The sequence below is a fragment of the Drosophila elegans genome, unplaced genomic scaffold (genome assembly GCF_018152505.1).
Source record: "Drosophila elegans isolate 14027-0461.03 unplaced genomic scaffold, ASM1815250v1 contig_208, whole genome shotgun sequence".
NCBI lineage: Eukaryota > Metazoa > Arthropoda > Insecta > Diptera > Drosophilidae > Drosophila > Drosophila elegans.
Window position 1 is genome coordinate 26,739,062 of NW_024545578.1, and position 24,334 is coordinate 26,763,395.

General features: G+C 42.5%; 2 protein-coding genes and 3 long non-coding RNA genes across 14 annotated transcripts in view; 2 read left to right on the forward strand and 3 right to left on the reverse strand.

The window, feature by feature from the left end:
- Positions 1-6,649: 6,649 nt before the first annotated feature.
- Positions 6,650-7,643, reverse strand: LOC121467132. The gene is made up of 2 exons (XR_005977279.1): positions 7,495-7,643; positions 6,650-7,432 (listed from the first exon to the last, which is right to left on the reverse strand). It is a non-coding gene; the product is annotated as an uncharacterized LOC121467132 (long non-coding RNA).
- A 3,218-nt stretch (positions 7,644-10,861) lies between these two features.
- Positions 10,862-12,232, forward strand: LOC121467131. Of its 2 annotated transcripts, none has more exons than XM_041708437.1 (2): positions 10,862-12,063; positions 12,170-12,232. In XM_041708437.1, exon 1 carries the CDS (start codon positions 10,862-10,864, stop codon positions 11,264-11,266), a length of 405 nt encoding a protein of 134 aa, XP_041564371.1. In that variant the 3' UTR covers positions 11,267-12,063; positions 12,170-12,232. The 2 variants fall into 2 exon arrangements, with proteins under 2 accessions (XP_041564371.1, XP_041564370.1); XM_041708436.1 differs by having other exon boundaries at positions 12,181-12,207.
- On the reverse strand, positions 12,079-14,997 carry LOC108134582. 2 transcript variants are annotated; one of them, XR_001773823.1, is made up of 2 exons: positions 14,872-14,997; positions 12,079-12,896 (listed from the first exon to the last, which is right to left on the reverse strand). It is a non-coding gene; the product is annotated as an uncharacterized LOC108134582 (long non-coding RNA). The 2 variants fall into 2 exon arrangements; XR_001773824.2 differs by having other exon boundaries at positions 12,960-14,997.
- A 2,284-nt stretch (positions 14,998-17,281) lies between these two features.
- The window catches only part of LOC108150545 (acetylcholine receptor subunit alpha-like), a 688,503-nt gene continuing 681,450 nt past the window's right edge, over positions 17,282-24,334 (forward strand). For 2 of the 6 annotated variants that reach the window (XR_005977287.1, XM_041708510.1), the window contains exon 1: positions 17,282-17,559. Coding sequence is in view for 3 of the 6 variants with exons in the window: in XM_041708510.1 (XP_041564444.1) it covers positions 17,510-17,559 (50 nt within the window). In the remaining 3 variants the exon portion in view is untranslated. Of the gene's footprint in view, positions 17,560-17,948; positions 19,180-24,334 lie in introns of those variants that run through there. The other 4 variants (XM_041708513.1, XM_041708509.1, XM_041708511.1 and 1 more) reach the window with 4 other exon arrangements.
- Positions 20,533-23,222, reverse strand: LOC108134581. Of its 3 annotated transcripts, XR_001773822.1 has the most exons (5): positions 22,158-23,222; positions 21,538-21,686; positions 21,240-21,481; positions 21,120-21,175; positions 20,533-21,019 (listed from the first exon to the last, which is right to left on the reverse strand). It is a non-coding gene; the product is annotated as an uncharacterized LOC108134581 (long non-coding RNA). The 3 variants fall into 3 exon arrangements; XR_001773821.2 differs by having other exon boundaries at positions 21,240-21,316; positions 21,538-23,222; XR_001773820.2 differs by having other exon boundaries at positions 21,538-23,222.

Below are 24,334 nucleotides of genomic sequence, written 5' to 3' on the forward strand. Positions count from 1 at the left end.
AAATTATATTTTTTTAGTCCTAATTTCAAATGTAGAAATATTACCCTAATTAATATCTTCAAAAGTTTCTTTTATATATTTATCTAATTGATCGTTAGCTCTATCTGACTACTTTTGGAACTTGTTTGCTACAACTCGGTTCCACTAAGTCAGATTCGTCAGCTTTGCTCAAAATTCTATCTATCCTCTTCTTGATATTTGTGAAGCACAACATCATCTGCTCGTAATTTGATTTCCTCAAGTAGTTATGATCGATCACTCCATTTTTCACTAATGCCGAATGATTACTTACACTTTCGCTCTCAACTCATCATACTGCCGCTCTAATGACATACACGGTAGATCCTCAAGGGACTTAATGGCATTTGTAATATCTAATCTGATGTTCCTGTTGTTGCTGCAGTAGTTTTTTCCTGTTGTATTTTGTTGTTTATTGCCGCTCTTGTAGCTTCTTTTATAGATTTATTATTTGGGCACGTTTTATTCAGTTTAAAAAAGTGGGTTTTTTTTTTAAATTTCGATTTATGGAGGATATTGTAATTTCAGTCAGAAGTTTGCAACGCAGTGATCAGCATCACTAGGAGAGTCGATCCAGCCATGTCCGTCTGTCCGTTTGTCAGTCTATCACTCTGTCCGTCTTTCCGTCCGTTTCGACGCTAACTAGTCTCTCAGTTTAAAAGCTATCTGCATGAAACTTTCCCGAAAGTTGTTCTATTGCAGCTAGTACATAAGTCAGAACGAGCCGTATCGGGCGACTATAGCATATAACTCCAATAGGAACAATCGGAAAAAATAATAAAAAAAAAATTATAACTTTGCTGTTTCTTAATTTTTAGTAAGTTTGTCGACATATAGTAATGGTAAAATCTTATAGAATTACTGTTTAAAAATTCATCATCATAGCCACGGAGTCCCAGGGCGGAGTACCCCCTATGCCCTGCAGTCCGAACAATCGATTCCGACTCATCGGACGTCTCACGTCACTAAGTTGACGATTTACCATCTCTTCCACAAATCAAAACAAAACAAAGTTATATTTACATCAAAACTTTGACAATTGGACGAAATTGGTGGCTTCGATGTCCTTGCCACAACGCACCCACCCAACCTTGGGTGCCCCAAAAAGGATGTAGGTGGCACGCCCCATCTCCGGCAGACCGGAGTCTATTCCTGGTGGATTAAGATCGGCTCATCTCCCCGCCCAAGGTAAACACAAACATCTCGGTAGCTTGTTCACATTTAATTTTGGGCAAGATTAAAAAATAAATACATTCATTATTGATGCCTACTAATAATCTACTCTTTTCGTTAGAAACACTCAAGGCCGATCTCAGACCGTCGCCCAGATGAAAAGCGGTCAAAGTGACAACAACCGAAGTGAAATTTTTAGACGCTTAATACTACAAGTGTCAGGCAAAAATCGCTGCACGGCACTAAATTGGAGGCGTTTGCCAACCGGGTCGCCTAATCCTGAGGAGCTCCAAGGGAAAAGAAGGGACGTGCTGAAAAGGTAAGTACGCTAAATAAATCCCACAAGTCATTAAATTTCGGGACCCAATTTAGACGTAGTTGGACGCGCGGCTAGGGTTCGGAATTAAGCCTCTGATTTTAGATTAGATTTCACAGTGAGTACTTGACAATCATGACTGTATGATATCACAAAATTAATTACTAAACTTATTTATTGCAGAGTTCAACGTCGGATGTGGTTGAAGCTGCAGCCAGAAGAGAAGAATCGCTAGCGGCGAAAACAGGCGCGAGTCCGCACGGAGCCAATTGCTCCAGTGCGTCGGTGGACTTGGAGATGACCAAGTGCTCAGCGCGGGCATTCGTTCCCGGAACGAACTCACCGAGGGAATCTCCGTATGTGGCCGTCTCGGAGGCAGTTGCTGGAGCTGCTGACGCTGGTGGCCGACGTGGTCCTCACGACCAGGTTAGGTCCGCCAGGTGAGTATTCCCGAATCCCTTAAATTTCCGGGGCCCTTTAGATAGGGTCCCCGGTGGCTTTAATATTTAAAAAAAAACACTGTTATTTATAAGTTTATTGCAAATAAATAACCACTCACTTTAATTTATCTAAACACTAATAATGCACTTATGAACTTATTTTTCCACGACTGTTCTACTGCGACTTATTGCAGCAACTAAAGCAAAACCCTGACCTACACCAAAGTCGTTCGCCATTTTCCCTCCCGCTCTCTCAAGATGGGTCAGCGAACGTATTCAAGGCTATTTAACCCAGTTAACGAGCGAACCGGGCTAAATTTAAAGAGCTAGATCCTCTCCCGCTACCAATAGTCGGTGTCACCACCGAATCTTATCGATAGCGGAACCTGCTGACGTATCGGTTCGTTTTAGTATTTTCCAGACGGCTTCAACTGAAAATGCAACACCACCCTGAATTCCGAGAGACGCTAACACAAAGTTTTAGACAAGCGCAGGAATACTTGGGAGCATTTGTATTTGGACTATTCGGATTCAACCAACCTCGATACCAAGATGCAATTCCGGGGCCCACGCTTTACGGGAAGTAGACACATGCCGATTCTGAGCCCGTGTACTTTGTTATTCCTCTTTCCAGATCACATCTTAATGTCCTTGGCATGGTACACTCCGATCGGTCGTCCTTGAAGATCTTCAAGCTCGTACGCATTATTGCCGACTGTCTTGACCACCCGAGCTTTCAGGAACTTCCGAGCAAACTTTGCATTGAAGGCCTTTTTGAAATCGCTGGGGGCAAAGTTGCGGCGATACACTTCCTGACCTGGCTTCGCAAGGAAAGTACGAGCCCTTTTGTCGTACCGCAGACGACTCCGATCGTATGCACACTCGATGTTCTTCTGCACCTTGTCATGGATCAGTTGGAGTTTATCAGCTGTTCTCATCCCAGACATTTCGTGATCACACAGCGACTTCAACTTCCTTGCCAACTTGTAGCTGGCTCCGTTCAGGAACATGTGTCGTCCGAATACGGTGAAGAACGGAGTTTCTCCAGTTGTTGAATGGACCGCGTTGCGGAGGGCCACCTCCATCTCCGGAAGATACGCGTCCCATTCTCGATGGTCTTCTTCTAAGTAGCTTCGGATCGCCGCCAAAACGCTTTGGTTTACCCTTTCCGCTGTGTTGCTTTGCGGAGAGTGCACTGGCGTTTTGATGTGCGTGATGCCAAAGCTTTCCATCGCCTCCTCGAAGATCTTGGACGTAAACTGGCGGCCGTTGTCCGAATGCACAATTTCTGGAACCCCAAACTTGTAGAAAACCTCATGAATGAGGAACTCCACTACATTTGAGGCCGATGCCTCTTGCATGGCTTTCAGAAATGTGTATTTGGAGAAGTGATCCACCACAATGAAGATGTAGGCCTGTCCCTTCTTCGACCTCGGATACTTCCCCAGGAAATCGATGTACAGCTTCTGAAATGGCTGCTCAGTCTGGACTCTCTCACCGATACCAACTTGCATCCGGAAATTCGGGGACTTCGTCTCCTTGCACATTTCACACCTGCGTATGGACTCCCGGACTTGCAGTGCCATGCCAGGCCAGTAAAACTGCCGCCGTAGGTTTTCCAGAGTTTTTCCCATTCCGACATGAGCTGCCGTTGACCCGAATGTGCACGCTCAATTATGCTGTATGTCAGACTCTGGGGAATCCACAACTTCCATTCGAAGGTGGAAGGCCACCTCGTCATCCAGATTTGCCGAAGAGACTCTCTTGAAGATGAGACCGTCCACTATCCTCAAGTCCGGTAGGTTGGCCAAGTTTTTTTTCCACTTCTTGTAACAACTCCGTGTACTCTTCTCCAGCAAACTCATTGGTCTCGAAGCCGAGCAACTCTGACGGGTCCACCGTTAGCTCTTCAACACAACGCCAAAGGGTATCTGCCACGACGTTCTCGCTTCCTTTCCTCTGTTCGGTGTTGAAGTCATATCCCTGGAGTTGCAATGACCACCGAGCCAGCCGACCCGAAAGGTCTTTCATGGACATGAGCCACTTCAAGCTGGCATGAGCCGTGATGCACGTGAACGGCATTACTTCCACATACGGACGGAACTTTCGAATGGCCAGCAGGGCTGCGAGGCATTCTTTTTCGGTGACGGTGTAATGGACTTGGTGACAATTCATCTTGGCCGAGAAGAACGCTATGGGTTGCTCCTGGTCGTCTTCATCCCGCTGGAACAACACTGCACCGACTCCGATCTGGGATGCATCGCACTGGATGAACAAGTGGCGCTTGAAGTCCGCAGGTACCAGCACTGGCACAGTAGTAAGGGACATCTTCTGGACTCAAGGAAAACTTCTTATTCCCCGTCTTCTTCAAGGATTTCGTGAGCAGGGCTGCCAACGTCGCGAAGTTCTTTATGAACCGACGGTACCAACCCGCGGTTCCAAGAAAGGCTCTCATTTCCTTCATGGTCCTTGGCTCAGGCATCCGCCTAATAGCTGCTACACGCCCTGGATCCATCCGCAGACGTCCTCCACCCACTATGAAGCCGAGGTAGGTCAAAGACTTGAAGCAAAACTTCGACTTGCTCAGACCAATGGTTAACCCTGCTTCTTTCAGGCATTCAGCGACTCGGCGAAGATACTTCAAGTACGTTCTCATGTCAGGCGCTAGTATTAGCAGGTCATCCAAGTAGACGAACACATTCGAGCGGATTTCAGCTGGAATTACTCGGTCCATGAGTCTCACCAGTCTCTGTGATGCGTAACAGAGTCCGAAAGGCATCACACGGAACTGGTAAAGAGGCCGACCAGGAACCGTAAAGGCTGTGTATTCCTTGCTGCTCGTGTCCAACTCAATCTGCCAACTTCAAATCCACGCTGGAAATGTAGTACGTTTGGTCGATTCTGGACAGGATGCCGTCAATGCTGGGCAACGGGTAAGCATCCTTGATGGTCACCTCATTAAGCTTACGTGCGTCTAAGCAGAACCGGTGTTTTCCAGATCTTGTTACTACGGTGGTGCGGTTGCTCCAGGGGTTTTTGCTCTCCTCGATGACTCCGAGCGCTAGCATCTTGTCGACCTCGTCCTCGACCACCTTCTGCTTCGCGGGATACATCGGATAGGGTCGATCCTTGAACACTTTGGCTCCGTCCATCAGTTCAATAGTGTGCTTCTCCAGACAGGTAGTACCCAATCCATTCCTCTCGAAGGTCAAGAACTGCTGCTTGATCTCCTCCAGCTCTTGTTCCTCGGCTTTGGAAAGCGTCCAGGACTCGGGATCGGTTTTCTCCTCATCGTCATTCTCGACCTCAGCGTAGTGCTCCATCTCCCTGGCGTGTAATTCTTCGGCCTTCTTCACGCCTTCGGGATTGATGTGGCCTATAATTGCTGGGGCCAGTCCGAATGCTTGCCAAAAGTCCACTCCAAAATAAGCTGGCTGCTCCAGGTAAGGACACAAGTAGAAGAGAATGTACTCTGTCCGACCTCGGTATTCCACCGGTAACTTAACCCTTCCTATAATTGACCGATCCTCTCCAGAGGCCGTACGGACTGCGGATAAGTACTTCTGGACGGGCACATCCAATGCCTCGACCAGCTCTCTGCCACCTTTACCAAGCAGACTAACACTCGCTCCAGTGTCCAACAACCCCGTCAGTTGCTTGGTCAGGACTCGGACTGCGGCGAACGGTCTGGGATCTCGCGATAAACTCCGCTTCACGACGGCCACTGCTTCGCGTCGGCAGTTCCGACGTTTGCGAAATCGGTCCCTGGCCTTCTGCACCTTGCGAGACACCATACGCATCCCGCCTAACTGGTGCTCTGAGAAGATCCTGTTCCTGATATCTAGGTACCGACGCATCCTCTCCGCATAAGGTAAGTATTGTAAATTAGACTTATTGCTATTCTTAGAAGGTAAACATTTATTTAACTCTACCAACTCTTCTTCTCTGCGGAACTCCTGTCTGGACGCATCCTCTCCGCCCTCGGATCGCCCAGCCGACCGTTTTCCGCACAATCCGGACATTTGGGAGACACGGTGTCTGGCTTCCCACATCGGAGCAGAAAAGTCTGCGTTCGGCTGCTGCGCAGTCACGGAACCCGTGATCCACGGCTCCGCAATTCCAGCAGCCGGCTCGGAGCGGATTCTAAAGTTTCGCCCGCACTTCGTCCACCTCGTGCCACGGGGGATCCTCACCAGGATCTGGGCCAATCGCCTCGCTAACCTTGGCCTTCTCCGCCAGAGGATACCGCATCGGCTGTGTGTACGTGGTCCGTCCACGTCGTCTAAAACTGCGCTCCACCTCGCAGCACTCTTCCCCCAGTTCATCCACCGTGAGCACATCCATCGCGTAGACAAACCTTGCGATGCTCTCCCTCAAGCCCTTTTTAATAATCTTTACCAGCTGTCGCTCTGCAGTGGCCTTTTCAGACGGGCCGCTAACTGCTGCATCGCGTAGACGTAATCGCCAACTCCTTCTCCGAGCTGCTGCTCCACAAATCAAAACAAAACAAAGTTATATTTACATCAAAACTTTGACAATTGGACGAAATTGGTGGCTTCGATGTCCTTGCCACAACGCACCCACCCAACCTTGGGTGCCCCAAAAAGGATGTAGGAGGCACGCCCCATCTCCGGCAGACCGGAGTCTATTCCTGGTGGATTAGGATCGGCTCATCTCCCCGCCCAAGATAAACACAAACATCTCGGTAGCTTGTTCACATTTAATTTTGGGCAAGATTAATAAATAAATACATTCATTATTGATGCCTACTAATAATCTACTCTTTTCGTTAGAAACACTCTAGGCCGATCTCAGGCCGTCGCCCAGATGAAAAGCGGTCAAAGTGACAACAACCGAAGTGAAATTTTTAGACGCTTAATACTACAAGTGTCAGGCAAAAATCGCCGCACGGCACTAAATTGGAGGCGTTTGCCAACCGGGTCGCCTAATCCTGAGGAGCTCCAAGGGAAAAGAAGGGACGTGCTGAAAAGGTAAGTACGCTAAATAAATCCCACAAGTCATTAAATTTCGGGACCCAATTTAGACGTAGTTGGACGCGCGGCTAGGGTTCGGAATTAAGCCTCTGATTTTAGATTAGATTTCACAGTGAGTACTTGACAATCATGACTGTATGATATCACAAAATTAATTACTAAACTTATTTATTGCAGAGTTCAACGTCGGATGTGGTTGAAGCTGCAGCCAGAAGAGAAGAATCGCTAGCGGCGAAAACAGGCGCGAGTCCGCACGGAGCCAATTGCTCCAGTGCGTCGGTGGACTTGGAGATGACCAAGTGGTCAGCGCGGGCATTCGTTCCCGGAACAAACTCACAGAGGGAATCTCCGTATGTGGCCGTCTCGGAGGCAGTTGCTGGAGCTGCTGACGCTGGTGGCCGACGTGGTCCTCACGACCAGGTTAGGTCAGCCAGGTGAGTATTCCCGAATCCCTTAAATTTCCGGGGCCCTTTAGATAGGGTCCCCGGTGGCTTTAATATTTAAAAAAAAACACTGTTATTTATAAGTTTATTGCAAATAAACACCCACTCACTTTAATTTATCTAAACACTAATAATGCACTTATGAACTTATTTTTCCACGACTGTTCTACTGCGACTTATTGCAGCAACTAAAGCAAATCCCTGACCTACACCAAAGTCGTTCGCCATTTTCCCTCCCGCTCTCTCAAGATGGGTCAGCGAACGTATTCAAGGCTATTTAACCCAGTTAACGAGCGAACCGGGCTAAATTTAAAGAGCTAGATCCTCTCCCGCTATCAATAGTCGGTGTCACCACCGAATCTTATCGATAGCGGAACCTGCTGACGTATCGGTTCGTTTTAGTATTTTCCAGACGGCTTCAACTGAAAATGCAACACCACCCTGAATTCCGAGAGACGCTAACACAAAGTTTTAGACAAGCGCAGGAATACTTGGGAGCATTTGTATTTGGACTATTCGGATTCAACCGACCTCGATACCAAGATGCAATTCCGGGGCCCACGCTTTACGGGAAGTAGACACATGCCGATTCTGAGCCCGTGTACTTTGTTATTCCTCTTTCCAGATCACAACTTAATGTCCTTGGCATGGTACACTCCGATCGGTCGTCCTTGAAGATCTTCAAGCTCGTACGCATTATTGCCGACTGTCTTGACCACCCGAGCTTTCAGGAACTTCCGAGCAAACTTTGCATTGAAGGCCTTTTTGAAATCGCTGGGGGCAAAGTTGCGGCGATACACTTCCTGACCTGGCTTCGCAAGGAAAGTACGAGCCCTTTTGTCGTACCGCAGACGACTCCGATCGTATGCACACTCGATGTTCTTCTGCACCTTGTCATGGATCAGTTGGAGTTTATCAGCTGTTCTCATCCCAGACATTTCATGATCACACAGCGACTTCAACTTCCTTGCCAACTTGTAGCTGGCTCCGTTCAGGAACATGTGTCGTCCGAATACTGTGAAGAACGGAGTTTCTCCAGTTGTTGAATGGACCGCGTTGCGGAGGGCCACCTCCATCTCCGGAAGATACGCGTCCCATTCTCGATGGTCTTCTTCTAAGTAGCTTCGGATCGCCGCCAAAACGCTTTGGTTTACCCTTTCCGCTGTGTTGCTTTGCGGAGAGTGCACTGGCGTTTTGATGTGCGTGATGCCAAAGCTTTCCATCGCCTCCTCGAAGATCTTGGACGTAAACTGGCGGCCGTTGTCCGAATGCACAATTTCTGGAACCCCAAACTTGTAGAAAACCTCATGAATGAGGAACTCCACTACATTTGAGGCCGATGCCTCTTGCATGGCTTTCAGAAATGTGTATTTGGAGAAGTGATCCACCACAATGAAGATGTAGGCCTGTCCCTTCTTCGACCTCGGATACTTCCCCAGGAAATCGATGTACAGCTTCTGAAATGGCTGCTCAGTCTGGACTCTCTCACCGATACCAACTTGCATCCGGAAATTCGGGGACTTCGTCTCCTTGCACATTTCACACCTGCGTATGGACTCCCGTACTTGCAGTGCCATGCCAGGCCAGTAAAACTGCCGCCGTAGGTTTTCCAGAGTTTTTCCCATTCCGCCATGAGCTGCCGTTGACCCGAATGTGCACGCTCAATTATGCTGTATGTCAGACTCTGGGGAATCCACAACTTCCATTCGAAGCCTTCCACCTCGTCATCCAGATTTGCCGAAGAGACTCTCTTGAAGATGAAACCGTCCACTATCCTCAAGTCCGGTAGGTTGGCCAAGTTTTTTTCCACTTCTTGTAACAACTCCGTGTACTCTTCTCCAGCAAACTCAGTGGTCTCGAAGCCGAGCAACTCTGACGGGTCCACCGTTAGCTCTTCAACACAACGCCAAAGGGTATCTGCCACGACGTTCTCGCTTCCTTTCCTGTGTTCGGTGTTGAAGTCATATCCCTGGAGTTGCAATGACCACCGAGCCAGCCGACCCGAAAGGTCTTTCATGGACATGAGCCACTTCAAGCTGGCATGAGCCGTGATGCACGTGAACGGCATTCCTTCCACATACGGACGGAACTTTCGAATGGCCAGCAGGGCTGCGAGGCATTCTTTTTCGGTGACGGTGTAATGGACTTGGTGACAATTCATCTTGGCCGAGAAGAACGCTATGGGTTGCTCCTGGTCGTCTTCATCCCGCTGGAACAACACTGCACCGACTCCGATCTGGGATGCATCGCACTGGATGAACAAGTGGCGCTTGAAGTCCGCATGTACCAGCACTGGCACAGTAGTAAGGGACATCTTCAAGGACTCTACTGCCAGCTGTGCTTCTGGACTCAAGGAAAACTTCTTATTCCCCGTCTTCTTCAAGGATTTCGTGAGCAGGGCTGCCAACGTCGCGAAGTTCTTTATGAACCGACGGTACCAACCCGCGGTTCCAAGAAAGGCTCTCACTTCCTTCATGGTCCTTGGCTCAGGCATCCGCCTAATAGCTGCTACACGCCCTGGATCCATCCGCAGACGTCCTCCACCCACTATGAAGCCGAGGTAGGTCAAAGACTTGAAGCAAAACTTCGACTTGCTCAGACCAATGGTTAACCCTGCTTCTTTCAGGCATTCAGCGACTCGGCGAAGATACTTCAAGTACGTTCTCATGTCAGGCGCTAGTATTAGCAGGTCATCCAAGTAGACGAACACATTCGAGCGGATTTCAGCTGGAATTACTCGGTCCATGAGTCTCACCAGTCTCTGTGATGCGTAACAGAGTCCGAAAGGCATCACACGGAACTGGTAAAGAGGCCGACCAGGAACCGTAAAGGCTGTGTATTCCTTGCTGCTCGTGTCCAACTCAATCTGCCAACTTCAAATCCACGCTGGAAATGTAGTACGTTTGGTCGATTCTGGACAGGATGCCGTCAATGCTGGGCAACGGGTAAGCATCCTTGATGGTCACCTCATTAAGCTTACGTGCGTCTAAGCAGAACCGGTGTTTTCCAGATCTTGTTACTACGGTGGTGCGGTTGCTCCAGGGGTTTTTGCTCTCCTCGATGACTCCGAGCGCTAGCATCTTGTCGACCTCGTCCTCGACCACCTTCTGCTTCGCGGGATACATCGGATAGGGTCGATCCTTGAACACTTTGGCTCCGTCCATCAGTTCAATAGTGTGCTTCTCCAGACAGGTAGTACCCAATCCATTCCTCTCGAAGGTCAAGAACTGCTGCTTGATCTCCTCCAGCTCTTGTTCCTCGGCTTTGGAAAGCGTCCAGGACTCGGGATCGGTTTTCTCCTCATCGTCATTCTCGACCTCAGCGTAGTGCTCCATCTCCCTGGCGTGTAATTCTTCGGCCTTCTTCACGCCTTCGGGATCGATGTGGCCTATAATTGCTGGGGCCAGTCCGAATGCTTGCCAAAAGTCCACTCCAAAATAAGCTGGCTGCTCCAGGTAAGGACACAAGTAGAAGAGAATGTACTCTGTCCGACCTCGGTATTCCACCGGTAACTTAACCCTTCCTATAATTGACCGATCCTCTCCGGAGGCCGTACGGACTGCGGATAAGTACTTCTGGACGGGCACATCCAATGCCTCGACCAGCTCTCTGCCACCTTTACCAAGCAGACTAACACTCGCTCCAGTGTCCAACAACCCCGTCAGTTGCTTGGTCAGGACTCGGACTGCGGCGAACGGTCTGGGATCTCGCGATAAACTCCGCTTCATGACGGCCACTGCTTCGCGTCGGCAGTTCCGACGTTTGCGAAATCGGTCCCTGGCCTTCTGCACCTTGCGAGACACCATACGCATCCCGCCTAACTGGTGCTCTGAGAAGATCCTGTTCCTGATATCTAGGTACCGACGCATCCTCTCCGCATAAGGTAAGTATTGTAAATTAGACTTATTGCTATTCTTAGAAGGTAAACATTTATTTAACTCTACCAACTCTTCTTCTCTGCGGAACTCCTGTCTGGACGCATCCTCTCCGCCCTCGGATCGCCCAGCCGACCGTTTTCCGCACAATCCGGACATTTGGGAGACACGGAGCAGAAAAGTCTGCGTTCGGCTGCTGCGCAGTCACGGAACCCGTGATCCACGGCTCCGCAATTCCAGCAGCCGGCTCGGAGCGGATTCTAAAGTTTCGCCCGCACTTCGTCCACCTCGTGCCACGGAGGATCCTCACCAGGATCTGGGCCAATCGCCTCGCTAACCTTGGCCTTCTCCGTCAGAGTATACCGCATCGGCTGTGTGTACGTGGTCCGTCCACGTCGTCCAAAACTGCGCTCCACCTCGCAGCACTCTTCCCGCAGTTCATCCACCGTGAGCACATCCATCGCGTAGACAAACCTTGCGATGCTCTCCCTCAAGCCCTTTTTAATAATCTTTACCAGCTGTCGCTCTGCAGTGGCCTTTTCAGACGGGCCGCTAACTGCTGCATCGCGTGGACGTAATCGCCAACTCCTTCTCCGAGCTGCTGCTCCACAAATCAAAACAAAACAAAGTTAGATTTACATCAAAACTTTGACAATTGGACGAAATTGGTGGCTTCGATGTCCTTGCCACAACGCACCCACCCAACCTTGGGTGCCCCAAAAAGGATGTAGGAGGCACGCCCCATCTCCGGCAGACCGGAGTCTATTCCTGGTGGATTAGGATCGGCTCATCTCCCCGCCCAAGGTAAACACAAACATCTCGGTAGCTTGTTCACATTTAATTTTGGGCAAGATTAATAAATAAATACATTCATTATTGATGCCTACTAATAATCTACTCTTTTCGTTAGAAACACTCAAGGCCGATCTCAGACCGTCGCCCAGATGAAAAGCGGTCAAAGTGACAACAACCGAAGTGAAATTTTTAGACGCTTAATACTACAAGTGTCAGGCAAAAATCGCCGCACGGCACTAAATTGGAGGCGTTTGCCAACCGGGTCGCCTAATCCTGAGGAGCTCCAAGGGAAAAGAAGGGACGTGCTGAAAAGGTAAGTACGCTAAATAAATCCCACAACTCATTAAATTTCGGGACCCAATTTAGACGTAGTTGGACGCGCGGCTAGGGTTCGGAATTAAGCTTCTAATTTAAGATTAGATTTCACAGTGAGTACTTGACAATCTTAACTGTATGATATCACAAACTTAATTACTAAACTTATTAATTGCAGAGTTCAACGTCGGATGTGGTTGAAGCTGCAGCCAGAAGAGAAGAATCGCTAGCGGCGAAAATAGGCGCGAGTCCCTCCGTGCGGACTCCGGAGGATAGCGCAGCATCTGCGTAAGAGGGGCCGGAGGCAGTGCGTCGGTGGACTTGGAGATGACCAAGTGGTCAGCGCGGGCATTCGTTCCCGGAACGAACTCACCGAGGGAATCTCCGTATGTGGCCGTCTCGGAGGCAGTTGCTGGAGCTGCTGACGCTGGTGGCCGACGTGGTCCTCACGACCAGGTTAGGTCCGCCAGGTGAGTATTCCCGAATCCCTTAAATTTCCGGGGCCCTTTAGATAGGGTCCCCGGTGGCTTTAATTTTTTTAAAAAAAACACTGTTATTTATAAGTTTATAGCAAATAAATAACCACTCACTTTAATTTATCTAAACACTAATAATGCACTTATGAACTTATTTTTCCACGACTGTTCTACTGCGACTTATTGCAGCAACTAAAGCAAAACCCTGACCTACACCAAAGTCGTTCGCCATTTTCCCTCCCGCTCTCTCAAGATGGGTCAGCGAACGTATTGAAGGCTATTTAACCCAGTTAACGAGCGAACCGGGCTAAATTTAAATAGCTAGATCCTCTCCCGCTATCAATAGTCGGTGTCACCACCGAATCTTATCGATAGCGGGACCTGCTGACGTATCGGTTCGTTTTAGTATTTTCCAGACGGCTTCAACTGAAAATGCAACAACACTTTCAGTTGTATTAAATTATAGCTGTCATAAGAACTATCGAATAATTGAGCTGCAAATCATCATAGCTTCAATGTTTTTAAACATATACGCAAGCAAATAATAATTTTAAAGTTTTCAAGAATATTTACGAACTTCGGCTTGCCGAAGTTTGCGTCCATTCAAATTCAAATACGCTAATTTTTTGAAAGCACTTTTTCTATGTTTCTGGCCTTGAAATTGCCACAGAAAATATAATTGACCGATGGCAAAATTTGTTTTTATTTAAAACTTGTTGATTTCTCGTCTACCGTTTTACAAAAAATGTATTATTTTTTGAGTTTTAAAATACAGAAAAGATTCTTTTTTATCCTTTTGCTTTTTTTTTTTTAAATTTATACTCTGTTTCTTACCACTGGTGGGGGAAAACAAGAGTCAATTGTTTTTAGCTACCTTTAGCAAGCGCATTTACTTTTTAATATTTAAGATGCTGGTCTTAGCACTGAGTCTCTTACCACTGGTGGGGGAATACTGCAGAGTTGCCCAAAGACCAAAATGTTTGGGATGACAACTAAATGAAATACGCTTCTTCATTGAGATCTAAATTTAAAATGTTTTACTTTTTCAAATATAGTTTCCAAGATTCTTATTCTAGTTTTAACTATGGCCTAAGCAGATACTGCATCTGTTTGCCTGAGCATGTGGGACAAATCTTAAGCGTTAATATTAGGCATTTCAAGTGGCCTACACTTACAGACATGTCTTGTTTTTAAGATCAATTAACATGACATGAGGTGCAAGTGGCAGAAAGCAGCGGCTGAAGGAACTCTGGATGACTTTTCCTACGAGGATTCACCTCTAACTGATAAGGTTTTACATGTTTTGAAGCCTATTTATGAGAGCTTGTCGGAGGATTCTTTATTAAAACGTTGTTTGCGTTGCGAAACTCAAAATAACAACAAGTCACTAACAAGTCGATCCAGCCATATAAATTCTGGATACCAAACAATTGGAATTGCAAATTATTTTACAGTCTGTATTTTTAATGAAGGCTTTTATCCCATTCTTAATATTATGAAACTAATGGAAATTAAAATTGGCCTGAAATCATGGGTTTGTCGTCAGACGCAGTGAGAATTCAATGGTTTAAGGTCCGAACCACAGCGAAATTTGTACTACTTTAGAATCTATTATTGTTTTAAAAAACACTGACTTATTCATTGAAGAAAGATGTTCAATATTTTGGCTAGTATGCATTATGCATTTACTTAACCACTCTTACCAAATTCCAGAAACTAACTGCCGTAGAGAAGTTCAGATATTATCTGTCTGATAACTTATAATAACTGGCTTATTGTTGAAATATTGTCGCCAAACTTTACAGGATGAATTTTAACAAAACAAAATATATCTCTGAATCATTTCGGGAAAATTTTTTATTTCAATTTTTTGTTTAATAGCAATATGTCGCAACCCAAATTTATTCCTTAAAAAATAAAAACTTCTGAACATTTTTCTAAGTATACAGAAAAAAAATGCGCAAAAACTCCATAACAATTCGCAGTTCTTTGTGTTTTTATGTCTGAAATTCATGTATTTTTTTACCATTGGTAGAGATGAATATGAGCTATCATAATCGGCTTATGACACTACATTGTTGGCCTCATTCATTGCTCTTTTTTTTTAAAATTTACGTAATTGCGAGCAAGACAAACGTTGATAGCACCCAAAACCCGATAGTAAAAATACTAAACGGAATTGGGGAAAAATACCATTCGATAAAATACTACCGGGACCGATACATTAATGAGAAAAATTGTATTTAAAAATATGTGCGTCAACATAGCGTCGGTGAGCTAGGAACGATTGGGGAACAATGGAAATTGGAACACAAGGGTGTTTTTTTTTTATATATCTCGTTACTTAGGCACGTTATTATAAAATTGTAGGTGCAAAAATATAAATAAATGAAATATCTAACGATATATATGTAATTTAAAAATATTAGAAGTCTGCAAGTATTTAAATTATGTATATGAAAAATCTCCACAATTTGGCCAACTGCTCCCTACACAGAGGTTGTGCCAATATGCACGCTAAACCACACTATTGAGCGTTAATTCAAGCTTCTTTTCAGAAAGTTTCATCAATAAAACCGACAGAAATAATCGCCTAACAGAGTGTCAACCTCTGACATTTTTCATTCAAAACGGGTGGGCAAAATTAAGTTACAAAGGGCTCCCCTTGTTGAGGTTGTGCCAATAAGTACGGTACAAAGGCAGATTGGTGATATTCTGAAGAACGTTTCGTTTAGTTTTTGAGAATATTGCGTAACAAAAGTTAAAAAAAAGAAGGTGTTTAGATCAGAACCACTGGGTACCAAGTCACGAATAACAATGCGAAATTCCACCCTTGACATTAACCAAATAAAAAAATTTTCGACGCTAACTTTTGGTTTATTTAATAAAGGTTGTGCCAACATGCACGTATTCTCATTAGAAAGGGCGATTTATTAAAGGCTTTTCAAACCCTTTAATTTAAGTGTTTTCAAACGTGCCGTTTTTCCACGTGGAAACACTAGCCACGCCTGCTGAGAACTTCAACATCCGAGATATTAACCCTTTAAAGCGCACCATTCTCGACGCTAACATCTATTTTTATTAATACGTCGTGCATAGTAGGTTTGCCAACATGCACGTATTCTCATTAGAAGGGCCAATTTTTGACCTATTTATACATTAATTACAAGTCCGTGAATCAAATAGATATCTCAGAAATAAATTGTTTTTATGAATTAGGAAAATTTTTAACGCTAACTTTAGTTAATTACTACTTCTTTCGCAGATGTTGAAGTTAATCAAAACGAGGGATGTCTCAAAAATTAAATAAATTACATATATGCCTCGGGCAGGTTATAAAGAATTCCTCCCAAATAACTTAATAGTGACTATACATGGATAAGAGCATGTTACGACTTCCAACACTTATTTATGACAACTGGCAATGCTTTGATGCTAAATATAAAAAAGGCACAAGTTTAAAAAGGAAGTTTTTCAATTTAACAACTACATTCCTTAATTGTACTTTTCAGCATGATCATTTGTTATAAGTTTTGTTAAAATCGAGTCAGTGGACTGGAGAACCACAGAACCTTCTCCGTTGTATGAATGGCCCATAAGGTTTTGCCGGACTTTGACGATGTTCTTGCGGTGCAGTCCTGTTCCAATTCAGTCCATCCCTGAAAACCCGTTAAGATTTTTAAATGGGTGAAACTCCGATTTCAACAGAGCATAATCACCTTCCGATTTCAGCTGATCAAAACGGCTCAAGAAAACATATGCAATGATGGTTGCCCTGTTGACTTTGTTTACGTTTTGCCGAGCCACAGCTGTTCAGATCAGGTGAACTCGGAAGGTGGATGTGCTCTGTCGAAAGCGGAGTTTCACATTTGTTAAAAATGTGGGCATAATGCCCTTCCGATTTCAGCTGATCTAAACAGCTGTGGTTCGTAAAAACATAAAAGAGTCATCGGGTCTACCATCTTTGTTTATGTTTTGATGAGCTTCAGCTGTTAAGATCAGCTAAATTTGGAGGGTGGATGTGCTCTGTGGAAACCTGAGTTTCACTTTTTTCAAAAATCCCAACGGTTTTTCAGGAATGGACTGAGTGGACAAAGGTTTGCACCGCAGAAACATCGGTTAACTATCGCATAAATTAGTCCATCAAAGTCCGTTAAGTTTTAACGGCGGACTAACTGGGAAGTTTTTGGAGCGGCACAACCTTATGGACAATCCCTTCAACGGATGGTGGGAGGTGAATGGATCCCTGTGGAAATACACATTTGAGCGATTCATAACATTTTCGGGCGCCGGTAGAGAAGCTTCCACTGTATTGAAAGCATTACCCGATACTTTGGAGAAAGAGAACAAAAGTCAAACCCAAAACTTTGTTCTACTTAATAAAACAATAACATACAATACAAGTTAATTTTATTCAAGTTTTAATATGTTTATTATGATTTAATTATGATTTTGCTCACTCATTGGAGTTGACGACAAAACGGAAAATAAAGCGAGACCTAAATGTAAACGAACTATTTTTTTACCATTTAAAGGTAACACTTGAAAACACAAAACCATAAAGATTGAATTTAACGATTAAAAGGCAGTGTGACCGTGAACTTATTGGCAAAAAAATCTCAAGCAGTATCCATATAGTTGTTTCTGTGTCTGAGTTTTAATAAATGTTAAAGTTGTCAGGATGTCGCGTCCGAAACCCTGGAATTGCCCATATGTATGTATGTATGTATATTATATTTATTAAAGTAAACTATATAAGCTCGGAAACGAGTAATAAAACCTGCAACATACTTTTAACGAATACAATTTACGCTTTCACTTTAAGATAACATTTTATTTAAAACATGCAGGAGGTAATACAATATTAGTTAAAAGTTAGCAACGAGTAAAAAAGACAATGTATATATATTCTTGATGAGGAGATTATATATCCGATTTTCTGTCCGCCCGTTTCTACGAAAACTAGTTCCCCAGTTTTTAAGTTATGTATGTATCTGCATGAAACTTGCTTTTTTTGCAGGTAGTATATAAGTCGGAACGAGCCGAATCGGGCGACTATATCATTTAACTTTATTAAAATTACAACTGTTTTTCAATTTATGCTATTTTAAAATTACTGTTTTCATTTGAATCAATTCGGACAATAATAGAAACGATCGAAAGAATGAGCGGAAACTCGAAAGTTTTATGGTTTGCTTCGAAAAGGTTTCTCATTTCGTAAGATTCTAACGATAATAACTTCTGGTGTTGTGTTTTTTCCTGAAAAATTCTGAGGTGAACGAACACTCTCGCTCATGAACAAAACATATTTTTTAACGCAAGCAGCGGGCCGCCCTCGTGGCAAGATGTGACACGAAAAAATACACAGCCCATGCCCATCTCTAATATTAATCAAGAATATATATGATACTTTGTTGGTCTGAAATGTCGTTGCATGGGTATACTAATTTAGATTGAAATTAAATTACGATTTTTTTTAAAGTTACATAGATTCTCACAGTTCTAGTTTATAATTTTTGTTAGAGCGCATGCGCTTAGTTTTACCTCAACCATATAAAAATCATTCTCTAGATAAATGTAAAAGTTTTGAAGACCAAACATTACTAAAAAAGTAATTAACCTAATGCATTTCAGTTTAATAGTTTAATAGTTTATATTGATAATTTTTTTCTTTAGGCTGCAAGTGAATATACCGCCATATCTAAGCGGCCAAACACAGAAAAAGCACCATTTTCTCTTTGTTTACATCATATGTATATATGTACATATTAGATTTACAACAATTTTAATCACATGTTTAAATTGAACTAGATTAATACTTTATGATATTTTAAAATGATTTGAACTATTCACAAAATACAACAGTATGTACTAAATATTTGGGGGAGGAAATGTATATTCCAGTCTCTTCTTTCCATGTGCAGGGATGGAACAGAATGGGGAGGATTCCAAGATATTTCTTCGTCCAGTTTCAAAAGACAATTCATTGGTTTGATAAGCACATCGCGGCTTCGGTAACAATATTTTACCTTTAATGATGTAACACAGATTTGTAATCGAAGTGTATCGTCAAATTTTTATATATATTATAAATTTGATAATAAAAAATGTCGGGATATTGTTTTATTGTGCATTGTGTCGTTATAATGTGAAAATGTGTGGCCTACTTTAAAGTAATTGAGATGGCAAACATTTAAAAGGCGTTTTAGCAACACCTTTTTCAAGGCGTAATCGACCAGTTATTATTTTGTGAAAATCTATAACTAAATATAAAACCATTGTATCCACATTGTATACTACAAATATTATTACCGATAGCATTGGATGCTGAAAGGTCTGTACAGATTGTGCTTATAAAATTATGAGTATGTTTTTATTTGAATTGTTCATGTAGGATCTAACGGAAAGTTTTTAGACACTCTTAAATGTTTTAAAGGCTATGAAATAAAAATTAAAAATTAGTTAATATGTCAAGATAGTTGTTATAAAATTTTGACTTAACTTAAACTGTTAAATTTAAATAAAAACTGATTTAAATTTTACAAAACTAATGGTTACGTGCTGATTTGTTCTGCATTTTTTTCGTCGGAAAGTAAACTAGGTACATATAAAGAATAAAACTTTCACAGCTGTCGGAAAAATTTTATTGGAGCTTTATCAATATTTTTTTTATGATTCTAGTAATGGATGCGCATTAAGTTAGCAGTATAACTTTTAAAATTTAAACCCTATTTTTATCCATAATTTACAGTTAATTATCCGGAAATTATTCGGGAAAGAATAAAAAATTATTTAAAGCTTATTAATATTTATAAAATTAAAAAGTTTTAAACCGAAAATAACAAAGTCATTAAAACTGAAACCGACCGTTGCTATGGGATATATGATATAGTCGTGGTGTATGTCAATTTTTTGTATGATGCTTTTATAGTTTTTTTCTTGAAACTTTCTAAAAATTTCATAACGATATAACAACTAGAATTATTAATGGCCGCGGCTCCATGCAAGCCGAACCACTGTGTGATGGCCTAGTGTGCGATGCATGCTAATGGCCGAGCCTCCATAGCACCACATCCACCATTTACTTTGAAAGATGATACGAAAGGTTTTGCCGTTTTGATAGAGTTAAGGACCCACCCAAATTCAGCTTTAGCTACTATTACGTTTCACGGATGGTGGATAGTAGCAAAATTTTCAGCGTGGATTTTCGATGTGGACCCACGATTTTTAATGTATGCGTTGTTTGTGTGTGATGCTTTAATTGTGTTGGTGTTTTAAGAACACGCTCCTGCCAATTATAGCCTTATTCTATTGCCGCATTAGTGGACTTTTTAAATGTGCCTGAATCCATTTAGCTTTGACACTTCAGTGGCACGAACAGCTGATTTGGGTTTTTTTACTTTTGAATTTTCGCTTATCAAAATAGTATATAGTAATGGTTAAATATTTCAGAATTTCGTTTTAAATTTCATCAAAATCGGAAGACTATATCATATAGCTCCCATAGATATAATAAAAATATATAAAATAACTATCTAATAATTGAGCTGCAAATCATTAATTCTTCAATGTTTTTAGACATATACGCAAGTAATAATTTTAATATATTCAAAAATATTTAATTCTTGCAATAGCTGCAAGGGTATATGAACTTCGGCTTGCCGAAGTTTGCTTCCTTTCTTGTTTTACATTTTTTAGGTGTGTATCTTTAATAGCAACTAAATCTAAAGTGGATTTTGTTTCCTTAGGGCCACCGGGGACCCTTTTAGGAGGGTCCCTGGATATTTTTATTTGCGTTATACAGTGACCCCGATATAACATTGGAGATTGTCACTGCCAAAGAAGATCGGCTAAACCCGACACACGTTCACGCGGAGCAAGTCATCTGCGCCGACCAGCAGGTGCCACGACAAGCGGCAGCCACGATCAGCGGCAGCCCCGACCGTTTCGGCAATGTAGAACCCTCCCCGGGCCAAGTAACAGCTGGGCCGTCCTTGGGGCTACTGATGTCATTTCGCTACACTACTACCCGTCCGTCGTTTCCGGAATTGCCAGTGCCAGTGCCGACTACTGCGCTGAACGAAGTTCCTATCCGTGGTGTCCTCGCACTCACTTCGCCGCGAGCATCCAGTACTTTTCCATGACTTACGTCCTGCGTGGCTGGTCGTTGCAATCTGAAACAGTTTTAAGTTCAGTTAGTCGTCTCAATACATGTGCTTTGACACTCCTTGCCAGAATTTGTTGTTCAGCCAGTAACGGAATTTGTTTACTTACCAATTTTCTGGCACGTCCTTTCCGCCAATAACGGCGGTCGAGTTTGACTAAAAAGGCTTTAATAGAGATTGGTTATTTAATGGGAAATATAAATCTGGTATTATTTTTGATAAGATTTACCATGTTTAATTCTTCACAAGCGTACGAAATGCTAGAGTAAGTTGTTTTTGTAGAGGAGATGGGATGACTCCGGCCGGCTAAACATGGCGTGAAAATTGCAAAGCTTGTGAATGTGGACTGTTTATTTGGATTTTGCGTCAATACTCTTCTTGTCTTTGAATCATTATTTAAATTGTGCTTCCATTTTGCATGCTATTATGGACGCGTATGCGTCTGCAGCGTTACTCAGTGTGGCAACAGGACTTGTAGTTAAGATCACCTTATATTATTTATATTGGTGGCATAAGCTAAAACTTACATTTTTTAATAAATTCCTCTTTAATCACTATGGACGGCAGTACATGTAGTGACGATGCGCACCAAGAGAGTGTGCATGGGACTAATATATATAGCCGCAGAATTGAAAATGTGCTGTGGTGGTCCGATCGTAAGGAGTAATTGGTATCGCTAAAATATTAAGTATTGGTGAAAATTAAAAAATTTTCTTTAAGTGGAGTTTTTGAGACCGGGTTGGTAAAATATTCCACTTGTTTAGCAGTTTAAATTTTTTTGAAAACACTCGTCGAAAGAAACTCAATTTGCTTAGATCCGATGCCCCGTTCAAAGCATTCTTGGTATATCTGAAAATGAACATTTTAAGAACTTAGCTTGTTTAGCGGAAAATCGCTAAAAATTTCAAAACTTGTACGGCTATTTCTTTTAAACTAGTAAGTCAACCGACAAGTGATATATGTCTTATGCTAATCACGCTTCCAGTAATTAATTCTCTTTTTTTTTTAATTTTTTTGGCAAATAAAAAACAAATAAAAACCACAGGCAAGGGATTTAATTTCCTTCATCCTTTTATTTCGCTGTCTAGTATATTCTGCGTATAGGCTAAATATCAGCTGGCGTTGCCACTCGGGTTCTGAACTTAACTATAACTTAATATTATATATAACGGAGAAGAAGTATTTTCATGATCTGCCATTCCGATTGCGCAGCAAGTCCCGACCGCGCCAAGAGCCAAATTCAAACTAACCATCGCTTCAAATACCAGAGTTCATATTCTTGCACTTCTTGCTCTCCGGTTCTCTCTCTCTCTCTCTCTCTTGGGCGACCGGGCCTCACTCGACGACTACGCCACTCTATAAGAGATCTGGCAATGCCGTCGCGCTACGAGTAGAGCAGGAGAGATCTCACTCTCTCATCGAAAAGGAATTCCTAGAAACCATGTTTTACCTGGAACCAATGTCTTACCAGGAACCAGCTGCGTATACTAAGCGACAACCATAACTGAGCGTCAAATAAATTTAGCGTTCATCGAATTCAAATACTTCTGAGAACTTCGACACGGCCTTCTTGACTTCTTGCACTTCCTGCACAATAGGCTTTACAACAAAGCACTATTCCTTTCAATTATTTATTGACATCAGCTTCCAATCTAAATCATTAAATTATTTTATAAACATACAACCAATAACAGCGTTTCTTGTTATATTTCAACAACATTCATTTTCACAATTTCTCTTTATTTCCAATCGGACACCAACTCGTCCTCCTGATTCCTGCCACGTATCCACGCAGGATCATGGGGCAGTCTCACACAATTGTTCTCGCCAAGCATCCTGATAGGATTTACACATACTTTCCCGCCAAGCATCCCCATAGGATCCAGGTGCAGCCGTAAAAGTTAATTTCCAGGATAATTAAAACCCAAAAATAAGTTTTGAACGTTTTATTTCTTTGAAGTTCAATTTGAGACTGACTTTATTCATTTCAAAATACCCTGATCTAAGCTGTGGGTTGGGGCAGCGACGTCGACGGCGCGGAAGAGACCGCGGCGATGGCCTAGTTCTGATGAAGTGGCTGAAACTGCAAGGTTTGCAGAATCAGAATTTTGATATTGCGCTGTGGCTACTAACCGGATGCGTGTGTTTATGTTATTGAACTTGTGGGTTCTTGACCGTTGTATTGAAATGTTGCAATGTTGCCATCGACAATGTTGCAATATTTCTCGTAAAAAATGAAGAAATATTTCTGTGATTAAGTCTCCCTCCTTAAAAACCTTCTTGTCCTCAAGAGCTGTTAGAAATAGGGAATATTATTAAATTCTGGAATTATTCTTTAAGGAATTGATATAATATTAGTTTTGTTGTTTAAAACTTGTGGTGCTGGTTCTTGGATATGTATGATTACTTTTTCTTTTCTGTGGACACAGTTTTTTAATACGATCAAAGCAAGAACAATGGCGAAAAACAATGTAACTGTGGTTATTCGGTTTATTTTAGAATCATTCTGTAAGGTTTGTAAATGCTTTCTATTTTTTATATGAAGAGCTTCCAATGCTTCTAATGACAGAATTTGTGTGCGTTGTGGTTGCAATGGCGTAATTTGAATTCGTGGAATTTCGGGATTCATAATTATTTTTTCTTTGTTTGTAAATTTTTTTCCATTTATAGTTTCGTTTAAAAATGTAATCATGAAAGTTCCTCTGAGTTGATGTGAAATATTGTTTGAATTTAGGCTGCCGTTGAAGTCATTTAAGAGTAGTATGCCATCGTCTATTTCCTCTATTTGTTCAATGCGGTCCGAGTTACTATAATCACACAGCGATTCCTTTCCCTGAGCTAATTTTGAAATACATTTTGAATTACTTAAAATAACAATTTTTCTTTTTTTTACAAATTTTGACATAGTTTGAAGTTTTACAATCATGGGGTAGACCTAGCATTACATTGTTGGATACAAAAAAATTCATTAGTTTCTAAATGTAGTATTAGTTGGTTTCTGATAACAGGCTTTAAATGAAGATTTTCATAATTAGTTGGTTCGAGTTCAGGTATTTTTATTAAGTAAATTATAGTTGTTTTATTGTGTAAGACAGACACATCAACAAATTCCAGCGTCTCCTCAATTGAAAACGAGGTAATGTTATTTTTCTGAGATATTTTATTTATTTCGTTAAGCTCAGGTTCGTTTAATAAAAGAGTATTAATTACGTTAGTTTTGACCCATTGTATTGCAAATTTAATGTTTCTATTTCTTCTTTTATAAGTCTAACTTGCGTTTGCAAGCTTGACGCAATGTCATAATTAAAAAATCTGTCTTTTTGA

What these genes read in the sequence shown, in the direction of transcription:
- LOC121467131 (XM_041708437.1), top strand. Translation starts at nt 10,862, where the DNA reads ATGTACTCTGTCCGACCTCGGTATTCCACCGGTAACTTAACCCTTCCT.